The sequence below is a fragment of the Helicoverpa armigera genome, chromosome 26, assembly GCF_030705265.1.
Source record: "Helicoverpa armigera isolate CAAS_96S chromosome 26, ASM3070526v1, whole genome shotgun sequence".
In the NCBI taxonomy this organism is placed as follows: Eukaryota; Metazoa; Arthropoda; class Insecta; order Lepidoptera; family Noctuidae; genus Helicoverpa; species Helicoverpa armigera.
In genome coordinates this window covers 5670488-5691482 of record NC_087145.1, presented here as the reverse complement: position 1 = coordinate 5691482, position 20995 = coordinate 5670488, and the positions used below count along the sequence as shown (strand labels likewise).

The 20995-nt window shown below is 33.1% G+C and overlaps 1 protein-coding gene across 16 annotated transcripts in view; it reads left to right on the top strand.

Annotated features, from left to right (window-relative positions):
* LOC110375050 (zinc finger protein 135) overlaps positions 1-20995 on the top strand; it is a 107622-nt gene that overhangs the window by 40918 nt on the left and 45709 nt on the right. For 5 of the 16 annotated variants that reach the window (XM_049849562.2, XM_049849567.2, XM_049849556.2 and 2 more), the window contains exons 2-5: positions 6091-6727; positions 8565-8663; positions 9526-9624; positions 10237-10329. In XM_049849562.2, coding sequence (XP_049705519.1) covers positions 6188-6727; positions 8565-8663; positions 9526-9624; positions 10237-10329 — 831 coding nt within the window. In that variant the 5' untranslated portion in view covers positions 6091-6187. The remainder of the gene's footprint in view (positions 1-6090; positions 6728-8564; positions 8664-9525; positions 9625-10236; positions 10330-20995) is intronic. The other 11 variants (XM_049849566.2, XM_021333015.3, XM_049849568.2 and 8 more) reach the window with 10 other exon arrangements.

The window sequence follows — 20995 nt, the reverse complement described above, 5'->3', positions numbered from 1 at the left end:
ACCCATCCGAGGAAGGACTGCAGCATGAGCTACATACCCTTTATGTATCAATCTATTCGGTTGCTACTTAGCCATCATCATCTGTCTAGCTTTTTTCCAACTATGTTGGAATCGGCTTCCAGTTTAACACCATGCAGCTGGGTAGGTACTAATATTTATCGAGTGACTGCTTATCTGAGTCTTTCAACTCAAAAAAATGATACCCCTAGGTAAGACTGTTTGCCAGACATTCAGGCTTCTGACTGCATAGACATAACTATTGTTAAATATGAACTACGTAGGAACTCGTTATGTCATAGACGGATTGACTTAGCCACGAGCTTCTAAAAAGCTTAATAGATTTTTTAATGAATGTGAGAATCAACACATGTTATAATTTTTTGGATACAATAGAAATTAAATATTGAAAACCATTGGTATCTTGTAATGAATGGTTAGGTTTAATAGAAAAGTGGTTTAAAATGGTTAACAGTTACATTATTAATTGATGTATGACAAAATTAATGACTGTCGGTTCATTGGGATTTTGAAGGGTAACGATTATTTTAGAGTTTAGTGGTAGGTTTTTAAGTTTATATATATCAAGTTATATTCGTATATTACAGTTCTAGTGCTGATAACAACAAAAACAATATGATAATCTATTTCCATAAAAGAAAGTCGTGTTAGTTACACTATTTAAGTATAACTCAAGAATGTCTAAACGGATTTGGGTAAAAATTGGTGAAGATATATAAAGCATCTTTTATCTCTTCTTGGTATAAAAAGTTACCTTGAGACGCAGGTTAGTACTTTAAAACGCTTATTTTTCGAATTTATCTCTTTTATAGCTGTTTTCCAAATAAATAATAGATAAAAACTTTCAGATTTACAATATAACACATAATTAGAGTTCTTAATTGTGAGGATACGATACATTTTACTATATAAACTACATAGTTATATAATATAGTGTTGTGCGATACGGCTGCCGGAAATTATGCAAGTTAATATAAAAGTAACAATGGCCGAGAACAGCTGTCGAGTCTGTTCTACAGTGGACACGTTATTGTAACGTGAGTTCATTGTTTTTATTGGTGTTATTTTCTTTAATTAAAGTTCTTTTTCATAGACTTGTGAAGAAATTCTTAGATTTTTTTCCTCTTGTGAATAGAGTGGAAATTATTGACTGTTTGATGTAATTAATTTATAGGAACTAATTTTAGTTGTTTCTGTACATTATTGCATTTTTTTTTCTAAATTGTGGGAAGTTCGATTAGAAATTATTCATAACATTGGTCACTTCACCCCTTGCCAAGATCTGAAAAGTCTATTAAGTTACCATCGCCAATAAGGTCCCTATTCCCTAAACATCCAAACGCCTTAAAAATACCACTCACTTAAGCTAAATAAGCGAAATATTTTACAAGCTACTCAAAGATAGAGATAACGTACGTTTTAACCTGTCAGTTGGCACTGGAATAAATCGGCCTGTCTCGTATCAGTGATAGATCTGCTACACCTTTCTATTTTATTGGCTTGGATGTTTTGTTAATTAGTTGCGTTTTATACCGCGTTTCTGTTTGACTTTTTTGCGTAAATAAATCGTGGAAGACTGGGATTTTTCTTTAAAAATATAAACATTGCAGAATTTTTCAGAAATGATTTTTGAGAGAAAATAAAAATGAGTCTGTAGATATTTGTTGATTTATAAAATTGATGGTGTTTCGAGACTTCTTTAAAGAAAATAAAAATATCTCTGCATTCGTCGATGTAAAAACAATTTTTAAGGTGTTAATAAAATTCGTTTGCACAATTTATTTGAGCACAATTTTTTGTATTTAATTTTTCGTGAAAGATTCGTGTGGCCAATTTAATACAGCTTAACTTTTCTTGTATTTTATTTTTCGTTATTGAAATTAAACGTTCTTTTGGCCGCTGAAAAAATATTGCATTCAGTTTCTTCGAAATAAAAATCGGAACTTTATAAAATAAATGCGAAGTTTTAAAACTTTATAAAATGAATGCGACTTCGGTTTTGTTACCATTGTAGAGGGGTCCCTAAAACGTAGGGTCAACCACGCAGGCCATTCGATTCATTGTTTAATTTGATATTATTATTCGAATCGACTGTCTGTCCGTCCGTTATGAAGATTGTTGAAATGTATACAGAGTTTCTTATTTTAAATAGTTTTTTTTTATTCTTGGGTACTTATTTGTTTTTTAGTTTCAAAAATATTTTGTCCAAATGATATTTCGAAAGTCCTCACCGATCCTAAAGGTTATTCTGGTGTACAAATAGAACGGATACTACCTAATAGTTACAGTAAAGTTTCCAAAAACCCATACATAATATAACACTTACCACGCCATTTATCTACAGCAAACGTCAATTTCATCTAAAAGGTCCACTTCAGCAAATAGCTTGACACGAGAATCTTCTGAGACCCACATTTAGACACATTTCCAGTCACATTAGTTGCCTCTAATAAATAATCAACACTAGCTAAGGCTGAAACTAGAATATCACTGTCCAGCCATCTTTAGAAGTCACTCTGCTTCTGTCACCTTATAGGCATCTGTCAGTCGGGAAAGCATCTTTGCTTCAGCCTAATTTAGAGCCTTCTAAAGGTGACTACAATCGTACCAATCTACATTCTATGCCCATCTAGTAAGAAAATGTATCTTTGGTCGGCGTAATGGGTCTAGGGAGTTTCTTGCTAATTCATCTCCATAAGACTCACTCCTTGGAACCATGCACCTAGCTATAGATGTTTCGAAAGAACTTGTAAATAGGTCAATATGAAATAAAAATCTTAAACTACTTCACTCAAGTGAGGAGGTTAGATAGGTGCTCCATGTAAAAGAATGATACCTACTCAGCTGTATCTCGTTATACTGGAAGCCGACCCCAATATATTTGGAAAAAGTTTAGATAGTAACTAATTTATTCAATGTAGCTGTTTCTTTTTAAGATATCATTTGTAGGATTTAACCTTGGACTTACTACTATTTTTTAATCACCCTACATTTCGTAGAGAGACAGCATTTTCGTAGGGCAGTAGCGTCATCTGTCGTCTACGTAGAAACTTGCGAAGTTTGGATGTACATATAATATTCAAACTTCGAATGTTAAATATTCTAAATTTAAACATATTTAAGATATTATTTTATTTTTGTTTTATTCTATTCCTATTTTGAAATACTTATTGAGATTGATATTATGTACTTGCTTCAGGAACTTCCTGAAGCATCCAGATCAAAAAAACTTGGTTAGGTAAATTACATATAGTTTATTTAACACAAATAACTACATAATATAAGTGAACTTATTCTGTAGCATTTAATGCTATATAAACAACGCAATATCGGCTACACATAAAATTTAAAAACATTGCTTATTGTCCTTTATTTGACATCTAAATAGTTCAAATGCTAATAAAATAAGAGATAAGAAATTATCTTAATCACTGTTGAGAAAAATAACACAGTATTTGTGAATTTTATCACTAGAGTCTCCATTTTAGAAACCGGTTTCGCCATCTATCGGATATATTTTCAACCCTCTGTTAAGGGTTTTCGCAACCCCTTGTGTTTATAGATATTTTCTTTAGAATCTACGAAAAATATACTAGGTTTTGGGAACTGTAATGAGCTGTATAATAATAGGTATTTAGTATTATTAACTGGGATTTGAAAATACGTAAATCTCATATAGGTAGTTACCTACTGTAGGTTTTCATTGAGTCTCTCTCTGAGTATTTTTAATGACTTAACTTTTGTAAAAATATTTAAAGAAAAAAATATAATCATGATGGTTTACTTTGTGTTAGTTTTACTTATAGACTCACTAAAGGACTTACAGTGAATAGGACCCTCATTTTTTAATATTTATAATATTATGTAAATCATAAAAGTATTATGACAATAATGCGCACGATTCAATATTACCTGTATGGAATAAATTAACATAACATTAACCAATTGACCGCCACTTATCCAATTATTTGTTTAACTGCAATAAATCATTATCATTGATACGAAAACAGACAATGTAAAAATATGCAATTTTATTTATTGCCAATATTATAAAAAATATGAAAAAAAAAAAAAAATTATATAAATAATGTAGCAAAAAATTGAAAAACCATGTAACTCAAAATTGTACCAAAATCATAACCTCTTTATTCAAAGTCGTTTATATCACTAAGTACTTACGAGACACAGTACCTATACCTAGAACTAATTAAGTACTTACCTTGAAGTATACAATACATATAATTTTTCTAAGTCATTTCAAATAACCTACCGTGTTCATAGACCGTATATAGTCACTCCCAAGATTGCCCCTCCTTACATTATTATTGTTACAGCAATTTATACTTGCTAATGATTTGTTGAGGTAAAACAGGAGGTACCTATAAAGGAGTGGTAAAGAAAAAACTTTGTGTGATTAGAGCACTTTATTTGAAAATTAATGTGGGTTACAGTGTTTTTGAGTTGATTGTTAAATGTTTAATGAGTTTTGAGATTGGTTAAATATAGAATGTCGATATAGTTTGTCTAATTTTGGTAACAGTAAAGCGTTTCATAAAATGAAAATAATACCTAATTTTCATTTTCAGACAAATTGAATAGATACTAGATCTTACCGTAACTAATTAAATAAATAAAGTAGGTATAGTTTACACAAGTTAAATATTTATTAAATAGCCCTGGGTAATAAACTACCCTTAGTCAAACAATACATATAGAGGGCAGTGCTGTCTTAGTACAGGGAAATAAATTAGAAATAGGAAGTTAAACAAAAATAATACATACCTAATTATAAAAAAAAAACTCTGTTAAATCAACAAATAATAGACAATCCTGATTATTATTAACTAAAACACTGTTTATAATTCGAGTAGTCTAACTTTAAGACGAAGAAAATTTTCGTAGTTACTTACGCCATCTGCCGTGGGGTAGCAGAATAAGGTTTTTGCAAAGGAAAAGCTTTGCGGGGGTGCGAACACAGCGCCCCACTAAGATACAAAGCTTTCACTTCGTAGATTAGAACTAAACTTAGAAAAATCTAATGATTTGTAGAACTGGTCTTCAATAAAGGATAAAGTACCTGAAAAGGAAAAACATACGTTAAAAAGTTTCCATGTTTCTAAAAATAACTTTCTTTCTAGTTCAAAGCTGTAAAGTATACAAAGAAGGCGGAAAATCCCAACTTCCGCAACCCATTTCCCTAACTTTAGGTAAAACAGGAAAAAGTTAAATCTCACAAAAATATCGTTGGCTAAATCCCCATAAGCTAAGCCCCGCCTGAATATAGAAAAAAAATACAATAGTAAAAGAGGCGTCGCGAAAAGAAATGCTTAAAAACTCTATGCGAAACAGCGATATACGAAACTTCTAAGTGCGACCGAGATAGACGTCATTAAGAAAAAATCACAAAGAAACCCATTCTTTTTCATTTCCTCCCTCACTAATAGCGGCTTAGAAAAAAATGGGGAGCTCTACTCGTCCCGTTCTAACATGCAAGGGTGGGATAGGCTCGGGGTCGGGCGAGCGAGAGGGGCGACCACCCTGCGGCGTCCTTAGCGCCCTTTTTAATAGTTCTTATTTCGGCCGTAGTAGTCCGAGTGGTCCGTCATGCGTTTTTGGGGAAATTGTGTCCGAGTGTGTGGGAGCGCGGCGCGCGGGGCGAGGCGGCGGTCACACGGCGGCCGCTCGCCGCCGGCCGCGCCGTCTTTTCCTTGACCGGACGCATTTTTCCGCGGAAAAAACGCGGGGCGCGTGCGCCCGGCGTCGGTGGGGATGTTCTTGGCTACGTCTAAGGCGGCGGGGGCGGCGCCGCGTCTTGCTAGTTGGACCGGCGTCTTCGCCTGGCGCGCGCGTCCGCCCCACCCCGCAAGAAAGCGTCGCGACGCTCAAGTTTTCCACCAAGAAGTTAGTCGTCGTCCGCCCGCGTCTCAAGAAGGTCTCGTTTCCGCTTTCCACGGGACTTGCGCTTTTCCGGGGGTGACTCGGCCGCGAAAAATTAAATAAATTTAAACCGCGATAACTTTTTTCGGAAATATTTTTCGGACGCGTCGCGCTAAAAAGATTGTTGTATTGCAGATCCGAAGACATCGTCGGAGTACGAAAAGAGTGTGAATAAAAGAACCGCGAGCGATCGCATGTCCTCGTTGTGACGATACGTCCGAAACTGGAATTAATGTTGAAATACTTCAATGAAAACATATCCCTAGCGCTGCAGGAGAGGTACAGGGACCTCCATGAGTATCGGAAGACGGAAGCGGTAGAGGAGGGCTCACCGAGGGAGGCTAAAGTACCGAAAATAGCTGAGGAAGGCGAGCAGGTCGGCGGCGAGGGCGCGTTTGAGCCGAGCGCCGCGCCGCCGTTCCCGAGGCTGCTGGACCCTCCCAAGGAGGAGGACAACTTCGTGGCGAGCTGGCTCCAGAACTCCTTCAAGATGACCGCCGCCGAAGGCAACCCCGAGGCTTCCGCGGGAGGCAGCGCGCTGGACCTCCGCGCTGCCCCTCTATCTCTCCACATACCAACTCTGCAGCAAGCGGCTGAGGCGCAGAGGCAGTTCAAGATGCAGGACTTCTGGAACAGGAGCCGGCCAGGCTCTCCCAGCCAGGACCAGCTGGGGGAGGGCCACAGCCAGCCGGGGCCGGCGCCTCCGACGCCGCAGCCGCCAGCCACGCCAGACCACAAGATTATGACTGAAAAACTGGTCAATGAAATACAGGTGAGTGATCTTTTTTCACAACTTTAGGAATCTTAGGACGTTGTTTAGTGTTAGGAATTATGATTAGAATAATTTCCAAATCAAACATAAACATTTGAATATTTTCAGGATCAAAAGTGATGTGATTAGATAATATGATTAGAAATCAAAACATTTTATAGGTCGAAAATTCAAACGTCTTGGCGAATACTTTTGATACCGACGGCAAAACGGAGCGAAAACTTACCTGTAGTTAGAAAACACTGACTCATTTTCACTGAAACTTAGAGTCCTTTCATGAAATAAATCAACACATCACTTGATAAAGTTTACAAATACGCGTATATTTGAATACAAAACACTTTAAAATTACGTCTATCTTGTTCAAAGATTCATGTTAAACTGACCTCAGATTACTCCGAGGTGAAACTCGTTCCAAATTTGAATGATCCCTTCCTTATAAAATTAAAAAAAAGAAACGAGACAAGGCAACATATTGTAAGCTTTGTTAAACCAAGAAAGGGTTAAGGTCCTTCGTCAAAGTTATTATTAAATCGTTTTTGTGTCCTTATGTCGCATCCGGTTTTACAAAGGATATGTAAATAACAATAATCTGTGATAATTCTATTATTACCTGTGATCAACTTGTCGGCGGACTCGATTAGGTATTTTTTTTTTCTTTTTCAACGACTGTTTGTTTTGGGCATATGGTTTGATTATGTCTTTGACGTTCCGGTTTACTGATATTTTTTGTGTTAATAATGTCAATTTGAATCCACAATCGTTGTCATAAGCTATGATTGCTTTTAAAATTGGTTTGACGAATGTAGAAGTGCTGTTTAAAATAAGAATTGATTTTGGCGGGAGATATTTTGTCATATAAACGTATCCTTTATGTATTTTCGAATGTAATTCCCTTGTCGCTTATGTTAATTTTTAAAAACACTTAATTTAGTTTATTCGCATTTTCATTTAGAACATCTAATAACGTCTATTTCCAACGTAAAATTACTAAGTAATTCCGTCCGCAAAACTTCTCATTCCAAATTCAAACGCTACAAACACGAATGTTCGTTCTAAAACTAAAATTCCAGAAATAGGAAATAAAATCGCAGCTACGAAAATAAAAAACAAAAAGGAAAAATAGTAATAACTTTCTTAATCAAAAATTCGTAAACAACAGAGGAAAGAATATTACATTTTAAATTAGTTTCGGATACGTTTCACCTTGCGATTCCCACGGCACAGCGGATTAGGGCCGCGATCATTTTATTTTTAATTTTTTTCCAACTCTTTTGTTTTCACTGAAGGGGTGTTGACAGTTATTTGTAGCGAATCTTTTTTTTTTGTTTCCCGAAAATTTTTGTTTGAACAAAAACCGGTTTTACTATTCGTGTTCCTTATTCATCGTTTTTTTGCGTAAATTGAGATTTAACGGTTCGACGCGCTGCGCTTTTGTGGTTAAGTTTTTTAGCAGAATAGTTAATTAAAATTTGATTTATTAATATTTTTATTGTTGAGTCAAGGGTTTGCTATCAAAATAATGAATTTTGTTGTTTTTTTTTTCTTTAACTGTATATTTTGCGGTGGGAGTTAGGTTGTTAACGAGCGAAATAAAGTAACAAAATGTATTGAAATAGAACGCGCTTAAAAATAAAACTCTCATGTCGTCATTGTGGGTTCGATTCTTACCAAGCGATTCGCAAAATACATAGACTATTTAGAAATAACACATCTCAATATAGCAGGAAACATAATCTTTAAATCTTGACTCTGAAACTGTCTCAAAAAAAAACTAAAAAAGGAAAAAATATTGACTCACCACTGTATCTCTTTCACGCCGCATCTTGGATGACAGCAGCAACAGCAGTCACCTTCAGCCGACTCAACCATGAGTGAGAGATCACTCGTACCGTTTGCGCTGGTAAATTTACTATCAACACTCAATAATATCGATGTAAATACATTTTTAACTCTAAATGTTGTGTCTGTCCTTGGTTTTTTAAATTTTTAGTTTCTCATTTTTTACTAAAAATTTTTTTGGCTGCGAATTTTTTCGCGCTTTTAGTTTTTTTCGTTGCGCTTTCAAGACTTTGTCCATTGTTATATGATTAAGGTTTTACTGAGAATATTCTTAATGTTTCCTTCATTTAATTTCCTCTAATGAAAATACTGAATGTATCGATGAATTGAATCTATTAATGACCAGTAAAATGCAGCAAAGCTCTTATAGAACTTATGATTACTTATACACTACCTAAGAAGTACCTATAAGGCAATATAAATAATTCTTATAGAAGTTTCTCAGTGGACATTGTTCTTTTTAACGGATGTTTAGCGTCTTTTTAATTTAATTTTCGTTTTTTAACCATTGGTTAACAGCATGTGCACGAAGTGTTGTGTAGTTTTTGGTAACAATCCTAGTTTGGGTAAGTTTTATTTTTGTTTTTTACTAATTTAAGTTATGGGTTAACCTAACCTTTGAATTGCTTAAAACGTTGCTATGTTTAGTATTTAGATGGTTTTAACATTATAGGAATGCCGAACTCCATCTTTTTCAAATCATTGCTTGTCAATTTTGTCTAACATCACTTGTACTAAAACCATTTGACAAATTGCAACCACCTTTTTTCGATCCATTGCACATTTTTATTTTCATAAAAAGAAGCATCACTAAACTAAAATTTCGAAAATGGAACACCATAATTGATATTTATTTTCTAACATGGAAGTTTATTTATTTTCGGAATTTTAGTTTTTTTTATGTTTTTTTTAGTAATAAAGGAAATTAATGTGTGTTTGTTTGTTTACGCATGCAGCCTCAACAACAGTCGCCGACCGGGGAGACGCCGCTCGGTGATCGCAACGCGATGTTACCCTTCGCTCTGGTAAATGTCCTGAATAGCCTCAATATCGATGTAATTATTATTTTTTCTTTCTTTCCATCTTCTACACATGAGAGTGCTATGAAAACTTAAAAAAGAACCTGAGAAAATATTTTATACATTCTAACATATTCACATTCTATCCTATGGTTTAAACGTAATTTTTAATTGAATGAACACCCAACGAAATAGCGCAAAATTATAGTACCTTCACTTATTCAAGTACCCACTTTTTGTAATAAAACATAATTCATTTAAATGAGTTTTCATAGAACCATTTTCTCAATAGTGAGCTTCATTTTTCTATTTTATTTCTATTCCATTAAACATTATTACATCGTAACTTTATCTTTATTTTCTAAAAAGAAAGTACGAAGCTCATTATTATTCATAGTCGAAAAAAATAACAAATCTTTCTTCTTCGAACTTTCATAAAAATACATTTCAGTTTTGTTTTTAATACATTACGCTTTTATATTATTAACGAAAAACTAAAATAGTGTCTGAAACTCTTCGTTATTTTCACGATTTTATTTTTGTAATTTTAGTTTTATTCACGACAGTCTCGAATGGCATTACTAAGGGTTTCAGATACTAGATGAGAGTATTTGGTAATTTGGGGCTAATTTCTCATTTTTCCTACAGCAACAAGCGCGGTCAGGGCAGAGCATCAGTGAGAGAACCCTAGAGGAGTGCTGGTCGACACTTCAGCGAGTGAGTTGGCATCTGTTTCAATGTGTATTGTTATCTTCCAAAAGTAGGGGACCCGCGGCGGCGACTGTGTCTGATCATTTCAAACGTGTTCCAAATTTTTTTATAATTTTAGCGTATTTTGTTTTTTATTATTTTTTTATTTTCTGATGAATAAATGCTGTCTTTATTTTTTATTTTAATTGTTTTTATTTTTTACTTTTTATTTCCAGTTTTTTAGTTCTTGATTGACGGTCATAGAATGTTCTTCATACACAGTCGCTTAATCGAGTCCCCCAATAAACTGGGTATTGGTCACTATACCAATAGCTATTACTTAAATTTTAAGGTGAGTTTTAATTTTTATTAAAATTCCCACTAGCGTAAGGTCTAATAAATACAACTTTATCTAGTACTAAAGTGTTTTATCGTGGATCTAAGCAGTGGGTGGCGTGAGGCGTTCTTTTTTTATATTACAGGAACTATAAAGTATCTAGGTTCAATCTAAATGTTGCATATTCATTACTGAGGAAGCGTTTTCGCATAGAATCGAGTAAGATAAAAAATCTTGCGATAAAACGCCGCGGGCGTGTTAACAATTTATTTAATCGAGATCCGAGCGCCATTTTGTTTTTTGTTTTTTAATTCTGTTACCATCTGCGTACAAGGTGGCGTATGATAAGTCAGGAAGTACTTGTTACGGGATGTTATGCATCTGCATTTTATTGTTGTAATTTTATAGTACGCTGATATCGGATTAAATAATGATTTTTTGGTCTAGATTTTTTGCCAGCATTTAAAAAAAAATGTTAGGCAAGTGATACTTTATACGTAGCCTACTGCTTGTATTTTGAAATAGTAGAAGGAAGTCTTACTAAATAAGATAGAATGTTAACTATTACACAAAAGTTACAGACTAAGCTATGTAAATTAAACAGAAAAGTAGAAGAGGAAGTAAAATAAAAACCAACAATAAATCCTTACACAACTTAACATTTTTACAAGAACTAATCGTAAATTACGCGAAAAAAAAATCCGAGCACATTTTTACTTGAAACTGTTACAAAAACGGGGCTGCGTACATTTTAAAAATCTACAGTCATGTAAATAACGCAAAAAAGCACAGGTGCTTGAAAAAAATAAAGAGCCCGCCACGTCGGACGAAGCGGAAAAGTGTACTCCGACAAAATAAAAACTACACTCTTTGTACGAAGTCGGGTACTTGATCTTTTGTGGGCGGCGCCGACGAAAACTGTTGAGTCGGTCAAAAAATATTCGACTTCAAAATTCTGGTCAATGTATCAAAAATATTGTAAAGAAATTCTTTCTAATGACCGTTATTATTTTTCTTTATTTTATTTCTAGTAGGGGAATTTACAAAAAAAAACATAGTCATGTAATAGGTGCCCTGTGATATTGTAAAAACTATCTGATACAAAGCTATAGTAATTAGTGTTTAGAGGTACAAATTAAGGCCGTCACAAGTCGTAGACACATGAAAATGACGTAGGTTACTAAGTACAAAACCTATTTCAACAATATTCATTTACTAAAATGATGTATTTTTACTCACCTACATGTTCTTAATAAAATATGAAAGACATGTTAGAAGTATGTTGAAGTATTATTCGAATGACAGACGGACACAATGTTTTTCCTTACATTTGAAGGTGAAAAACAAACATGTTTTTTCAACAACCCTTCACTCTAAATATCCGACACCCAAAAAAGTACAGTCACAACCAAAACGGGCAGCTCCATAGTTTCCGATACACAAAACAAAAGTACGATATACATTGTCGAAAAAAATCCTTCAACATTTGCATGTCGATTCGCAATGAATTTATCGTTATTGCCTCTAGATTTATTATAGTACCGCTTTCCGAAAAAATCCACCGAAAATGACCGAGTCGAATTTAAAATTCAAATAGCAATTGTTTTTCGTTTCGAAATTGAGACGATTTTGACGTTCGCCGTCTTACTACGACATGTGTTTCAGTTTTTTTTGTTCCGTTTATTTTGCTTGCGACTGTACTTTGGCTGTACGTTTTTCGTATAAATCAATTCAGTTAAGTTGTCTTAGTTTTTGTTGTGCGGCCCCTTTTAAGTATAAATATTGTTTTAAAAATGCTTTTAATGACGAATGAAGAGTGTTTGGGTTTTTAGAAGTTTGCTTTTTTTCGCGTTTTCGTATGCGGTCGGTTTTATTTATTGGCGCTGAAAAAGAATGCGTATGTTAAGAGATTCTTTTTGGAACTTTTAAGACATTAAAAGATGCGGTTTTGGAACTTCAAGCGTTTTAAAATATTTATGATATCACGCCGTATTCCTAGGTTGTATTTTTTCTTCTTTACCTCGAAAGCCCTTTGACCGATATAAAGATTGAACAGGCTAAGTCTTTGATCTATTTTTATTAACAGTGAACTGAGCTTGGCTTAGAACCTGCAATAAATATAGTCTTTTTTTTCTAAGTAGGTTAGTCATCGCCTTATAAATCAATGACCTATTTTTACCTACATAAAGGCGCGTTTTCATACCTGGAGTATTTCATACTTAATTTTATCCTTTAATCATCTGTTAAGACTTAACGTAATAAGTATATGATTACATAACGCTTAATTGGTTTTAAGGGAAGCGTATACAACTACATATTTTTAAAATCTCCTGACTGTGTCTGGAAGTTATTTCAAAACTGAGTGTACCCGCCGATCATAACTAGTCTAACATAAATATAGTACGAAAGTAACGTTACAATATTACTAAGTAGTAAGTAGTTCTATTACATAAAAGAGCACAGAATAACTCAATTCAAAAAGAGAAAACTTTTCAAAAAAAGAAAAACGAACTCGCGAATTTAAAATCACAGCAGCAAAGATAATGAAATTGTTTTTTTTTTAAACGATTCTAACTGTAACATCTTGTAACAAGGGGAGGTAGGGAGCGGTAATTATGAAAAGTGTTCTAAAGGGGAGGGGGGTAGGACGGGAGACCGTTTAAAAAAAGAAGTATAATGACCAGCCAGCTTTTAAAGTTAATAGGTTTGGAAAGATCCTTCATAGTCTCTAAGACTTTTTTATGCCTTTTATGAAGTAGATCGATGGAAGCTTGTTAGGTGTGATGGCCGAAGCTTTTTTATTGGTTGTACTTAATAATGTGACTTTTTGATTGAGAAAGGTTTTTGAGTGAGCATTGGTTATGAGATCACATTTAAGTTTTACGTACCTAAGTATCGTACCGGGATAAAATAACCTATGGCACGCACAATTGAATAACATGTTTTTTAATTAGAACAATAATTATCACTCAGCTTAATAGATCCATGAATTACCCCTATAGCTTTAAAAACTCAAAATCTTTATCTCTTTATACTATTTGTAGACAGAACACAAAGCTGTAAGTCTGTAAGGACCATAAAATACATTTTTTTTAGTTGTTATTTCGTATACAATTATTTTAGGTTCTTGCGGTATATCAATAGTCAGTAGTTCATGGTTCCAAGGAGTGGGCCTTGGGAAGTAACTCTTTTCAAAACAGAAGCGTTTCATGTCAGTCCTAAAGTAAAAATAACAATTTTGAAAGACTAACTAAAATAAACTACGTAGGTAGATATACTAAATGTTGACTGTAGGAAGGTTAACAAAATTTCAATATCTTTTTAATAGGTTTTAACTGAATAATGTATGTCATCGATTATTCCATGAATCGGTAATAATGTTTTAAGGGAAATTTTCCGCGGTTATATTAAAATTTGTTAGTGCTACCACCAGTCTAGAAATAGTCAAACATTCAAAATGAACCTTATTGGTTCATTATAAAGATACGATTTCCTTTAACAGCTTCTTGGTGCCTATTTTTTGTAGTATTCTTGTTGCCACGATAGAACTCACAAAAATCTTTATTCTTCAAGCGGTTCAATTATACCTTGAACAAAATTTAGGGCATAATTAGTTTACTAGTGTATTGAGCAATTTTAGTACGTAATTATATTTTTTTGTACACCATTTAAAAATAGAGTAGAAGATTTCAAAAATGTTTTGATAAAATCTAAAAACTGCGATAAATGTTTATATATACAATTTTCTACAGCAGCAAAAAATCACCTTTCGTATCAAAAACAGACTGGTTATTTATATTAAAACTCACCCCTTGTATCAGAACGTGACGTCACAACACAGTGGCATTTATAATGACGTCAAATGGTGCTATCACCCCATCCCGTTTGGTAATTTTTACCACTTTTCTCCTATCTCCCGTAATTTTCCTTAACCCATTTTTGCCGTATTCATAGTGCGGATTTTGACGACCGTTTTTTGGCATTGAAATTCTCTATGCTTTTTTATTTGGCCAAGATTTGTAATTTAGCTGTTGCAGCTATGGTTACTACTAGGAAAACATAATGAAATTGGCAGAAATAGTATTTATGTTTCTTTGCCAGTTGAACCTATAAAACACCCGATATCTGCACTGAATATCTAAGGTTTTATTTATATATCAAAGTAATCATTTAATCAAATGAAAACAACAGAACTTTAATTACTGACCAATAAAACTACAAATCAGGTGATTAAAGACTGACCAATACTCTAAATCAATCTCTTAGGTTTTTGCCTAAGTAGTATTTCCAATATCAGTTGATATTGGTACAGAAAGCTAGTTTTTACGATAAGCCATTTTTTGGTTATAATTGATAGTGAGACCTTTACTATAAAAAAAAATACTCATAAATATACGGTTTTTAAGTAGGTCAATATTTTTACAACACTAATTATGTTTAAAGTTCTGCTGTCATAATAGCACGTGTAACAGTTTCATTATAATAGTGTTCGCTATTAATAATAACATTCAGTTACGCTTATAAGTAACAAAATAACTGACATTCCTATTAATTTTCAACTAAAATCAGTAATACATATGTCAACCTGTATCTCACTTGACATGATCTCAGGACTTGTAAGGTAACATTCGATATATATGAGTCATTTATTTTAATCTACTTTTAAGACTTGAAAAACTTTAGTACCTAACAGGGTTCTCTGTTTGTAAATGAGTTTTTATATCGTTTTGTACAATATACTTTCACGCCAGATTGCTCCCAAATAAACCAGTTTTTTCACCTATTTTGAATAACGTACGTGTTTGTCTGTCTAACAACATGAAAGAAATTGGTGATAGGCAACCAATTTTTTTTCTGGCCATATGTATTTCCTGCAAGTTCCAGTACTAAGAATGGGTTAATACATCATATGATTAAGTAGGTAGGACGCCTATGAATACGGGACGCTGCAGCCACGAACATTTTTCTTTCACGGCTCGCCATAATCTTTTTTTCGTTCGCTCGTAACTCATAAGAGAGCGAGTTTTTTGGTTAAAACTTGCAAAATTTATTTCGCAATTAGCGACAAGACACTCTTAACTCGAGACATTATTAGAAAAGTTTTCTTAGTGGCCGTAAAAACACCGTTTTTTGTGGCGATACGACACCTGCCCGTTTTTTGGAGTTTGAATAATTTATTTTTGATCTTTTTTTTATTATGGTCCTTTAAAATATTTATGACATTGATACTGGGACAGATCAATAAAATAAGTAAAAAATATCTGGATTCTTAAAAAGAAAAAAAAACTTTTTTTTTACATATTTTTCTTTAAAAATATGAAAAGCAAACAAGAGGCTAGCACGAATAACACTTCATTAACATGAAGTGAAACGGTGCGACATGACAACGGTTAAATTTTCACAAGCACACACAAATTGGCGGGAAAACACCGCCCTCCGGGGGCCGGCGGAATAAGAGAAAAACTCGGCAAAAATTAGATTTCTTCTGAAGCAAGTACGACGAAACGATCTTGATACTTGAATAACTTGTTGTATTTTTTTTGTAATAACAAAAGTAAAGTAGTTTGAATAAAAAGCCAAATTATCAGGTTAGTTAAAATGTTTCGTAACCATAATACTTATGACTTTTTACTACGCAATCTCACTTAAAAAGTAACGGAAAATATAATCAGTAACTAATTACTTCTTTAACGGTTTTGATAAAAAAAACTATAATTACGTACAGAAATTTTCTAAATGCGAAAAAATTGCAGCGCGTGTCAACATACCAATTATATTTTCAATTAGCTTCTTAATAAAGTTTAATTGACATAACGGTAAAATTGATAACAAACCGTACAAAATAAACGAATAATAATAAAAATTGCAAATTAAAAACTTATAATTTCAATTATGGCATAGATATGAATAAAATTATACAGCGAACCTTTTAAAATATAATAATACCACATTGCTAGTTATTTCTTGTAAAGGAACTAAGTATGTTTAGCGCCTCAATAAATTTTCTTATAATTATTATGACTAGTATGACGTAAACTCTATATTGCAATAAGAATAATTTCCATATTGGTTTAGAAATATGTCGTAAATAATATCTACGATAGGGTTGTCTGTATGTTTTCTTTAGTCTATCTACTACTATACCGCTTTACCAAATGAGAGAAAAAAAACTTGTTTATATTGAAAGTGAGGGAAGAATATTACTATTTTTTTGTTACTAGCTTCCACTAGTGGCTATCGGAACTACATAAATTGCCTTTCTCAAAACATAGACTATCTAACACTTAAATATTATTTCTTAAATTCGTCGTTCTTGAAATCAGAGTATACAAACTTACAAACTTGAGTTATTCAGGAGTACAGTTTTTTATGAAGAAGATAAAACCGCATAAAGAAGCCTACAGGATTATGGATAGAAATATTATTTATAAATACCTAGCTATTACATAGAACTGATTTGTATTTATGGTTATTGCACTTTCCATTTTATGTCGAATATTATACTTACTGTTGAGTTTATTTTACTCACAAATCTTATGTAACATTAAAAGTCTCAACTTGACAGTTCATGATATCTTTTGCGTATTAGCTCACAAAATTACTGAATACAAAAAAAATACTTAAGAAAATAAAATATAAAAAATCTTCGAAAGTGGAAAAGCATAAATGTTTTTTTCCTCCAAAGTATCAAAATTTTCGTTCCAACTACATCTCAGCTAATGGCTCGCTGCAGAGTAAAAAAGGAGTCGTCGTTGTAAGATAAAAATTAGCTGAAATTAAAAGATACTAACGAACACCATTCTACGATCTCGACTCAAATGGTTCTTAGCTTATTCGCTTTGCCCTCCATATTTTTTGTTTACCTACCTTCTTGGAGACGGTTGGAATATCGAGTCATTTTCTCTTATTGTGCCTCTGTCTTGCTGAAATGTAGAAATATAGTTATATGTGGGATATTTATTGGTATAGAAAACCAACGTATCTGAAAATCATACATATTAAGCAATAATTTGATGACTAGTTTTTGCCAGCGGCTTTTACTGCGTCCAGATTAAAAATATCCATTGGTATTTTCTGGATAGGTACTTAATTATGTAGTTTAATATTCACGATTTCAGGACATTTTAAAAATGACTACCTAATTAACAAAAAAAAATATTTCGAAATCACACAATGCAATATCGACGAATTCCGCAATTCCGTAATAAGTGAGGACTTACCGACAGTTAAATTGACAATAATCGTTCGTTAGTCCTCAAGCAGTCATTACCTACCCCCTTATTTGTGACATCCAACGGTTGGATAGGTTCTAAGTATCCTACGTACCTAGGGGACAATTTTTAGAGTTCAATAATGATTATAGTAAAACGGTACAAAGTAAATTGTCGTGTACAAACGAATTACGCATGATAAATTATAGTGGTGATTCGTGAAATTGGATTTGCTTGTCTTTTTTAGTATTTCATAAATATGTGGCAGGTTTTCTTTAGATTAAACTAGCATCATATTAAAATAATATTGCAAGAGATTTCGGTACGTAGTTTAATAACCTCTTACACTCTTTGTGTATGTAATTTATGTAGTCAATAACAGATAATTATAAAATTGACTTAATGAATCTTAGGATTACTATTTTTTAAATAAGTTACTCATGACATTGTCTGTACTGAACCTCAGAAAAAAAAATTGCGAACTTTTTTCTTGTCAACTTTTTTAATAACCCCAAGTAAAATATACAAGGATGTGTCAAACTGCTCATTATATTATTTCACGCTGTTTTGTTGCTAATTATCTATCATGTTGACAATATTGAAAGACTTTTGTTGTATTAATTAATGCAAGTATTGCTTTTTAATATTTTTGTTTTAATAAGCAATATTTGTAGTACATTGCCTTTATAATGCTGAAATTACAAATGTTTGTTGTCAATAGATGTAGGATATTGAGTGCGCAACCAAATCATTGTTAGGTAGGTTACGATTAGCTGTTCTTTGAATAATTATATTTTACACACCGATTTTCATTCAAATGTGAAAAATATATCACGTCATTTTTTTTTTCAAATATGTTACAAACTTTCTTTCATCTGTGTCTCTACGTCTTGTAAATAGACAAAAAGTAGATTGTATGTTATTCTAATCCTACTAATATTATAAACGCGAAAGTTTGTATGTATGGATGTATGGATGTATGGATGTTTGTTACTCTTTCACGCAAAAACTACTGAATGGATTTTAATGAAACTTTACAGTAATATAGCTTATACATCAGAATAACACATAGGCTACAATTTGTAAACATATTGTTCGAAATACTAAACCTGCGCAGACGAAGTCGCGTGCACCAGCTAGTATTATATTAAAACGATATGACTACCTGGTTTGATCGATATCCATCCAGCAGATTCAAACTGAAGAGGAACTATCATTATGACGTTTCGCCAGTATTTTTCTCAATTTTACTTGTATTCTGAACAAACTATAGAAATTCCTAAATCACAGCTTTCAATCTATCTAATTCTAAATCGATTCAATGGTTTGACCGCAAAAGCTAAGCGATTGACCACAATCTCACTTCTAATTTAAAACAAAAGAAATGTGTTCTAAACAAAAAACGATACTTTATTCAAGTCACCATAATTATGAAGAAACTGGCTATTCTCTGTAGTTTTATTTGCATCCCGAGGGAACTACTTCGTGCACTCGGATAAAAATTAACAATCCTGCTCCAGGCTTCAGACTATTAGTGTACCAATTATTAATCCAATTGGTTCAGAACTTTTAGCGTGAAAAGATTAGTTGTGTTATTAACTGAAAACACTATTAAATCATTCCAGCAATTACAATAAACCAACCAACCCTACCAATCTTAATAACCAACATATTCAAATCACAGACTTTCACAACCACAGCTAAAACAAACAGGAATCCGCCGCTAAAACCAAATCCCCATTAAACTGAACATCTAAAAACTTAGAAAATACACTAAGAAAACAGGTCGTAATCAAGACCACCGGCATAGGCCCCAAGATACTACAAAAAGTAAATATTTCCTACAAGAAAGCATCAAATAAGGTCTGATATAAAAACGATCGGGTAAAAAACTTCGCCTTACGAACAAGCAATGAAAAACTGCGGACATTCCCTCTCACTCACACACTATCACTTACTGCGACCAAACAGTCTTGATATTTATTAAAATAATAAAGAAAGTAACCAATTGTATTTTATAAATACATTTTTATACATAAATATATACAATAACAATGTTACTTTGTATACAAGGATTATGGTCAATTATGTACCACCATTTAATTTAAGTTGCCTCAAAAGGGCTTCCACTAATAGGCTTTGGCCCCACATATTTTGTCTTTCAAATATTCCTGTGATTAAAAAGATATGTTACTCTAAATAATAGTAAGCTAAGCCATGAAATCAATACTAAATGGACGCTTATTTTTCCCTATGTCTATTGCCATACAAACTAATATGCCAGAGCATGTTTCGCATAACTAAATGTAATTGTAAGCAGGCTAGAATGAAAAGAAAGAATAAAATAATTCATTTCATATCAACACACTATCGAGGAAAGGTTTGTAGTGTAAAAATCTTGATACTTTATGAAAAAAATATTATTGCAAAGTTTCTCAGAAGATTAATGAGTAACTTTGTTCTTCTTTAGATTGTAGAGAATAATTTCTATGAATATGAACTATGGTATTTAAATAAAATGTAGTAAGGAATGCGAAATGCGATTGTTATATTCGAAAGCGATGGCCGACTTTGTTTCTATGTAGTTACAATCTGTATTACTGACACACTTAATTCTACGTAATTAATTATAAAGAGATAACAGCTACACAGTTTTTCATAGCAACTAACCAAGCCATATTACGCTCAGCTATAAAATAAAAAGAAAGAAAAAAAGTATTCCAAATACAAAAATAAAAGTTCCAAATTAAAAATAAGAAAAAAGTAAACGCGATTACGTAAGAACAAGCACCAAGAAGTATTCTCTCGCCGAGCCTCAAACTAAGGAACCGCTTGGATATAACAGACTATAATAAAAAAGTTAGCGAGTACACATAAGTGCATTACGATGCCATGCCGTGCCTACTATAACTATAGTACTTATAACAGAACGCCCACGGTCGGAGCCGAGCACAACCATTTTTTTGCCGCACACTTACATTTGAAAAATACATGTTGACGTAAACACACACATTTCGCGTTGAAAAATCGCGAATAAAAAGTTTTTAGGCCGAACGAACTTTTTGTCTTTGCTTAAAAAAACTTATGTGACGCATCGAAGTGACGTTTCGTTTTTTTCTTTTGTTTTTTTTTTCTGTTTGTGAGTGATTGACATTTGTGCGATGAGTTT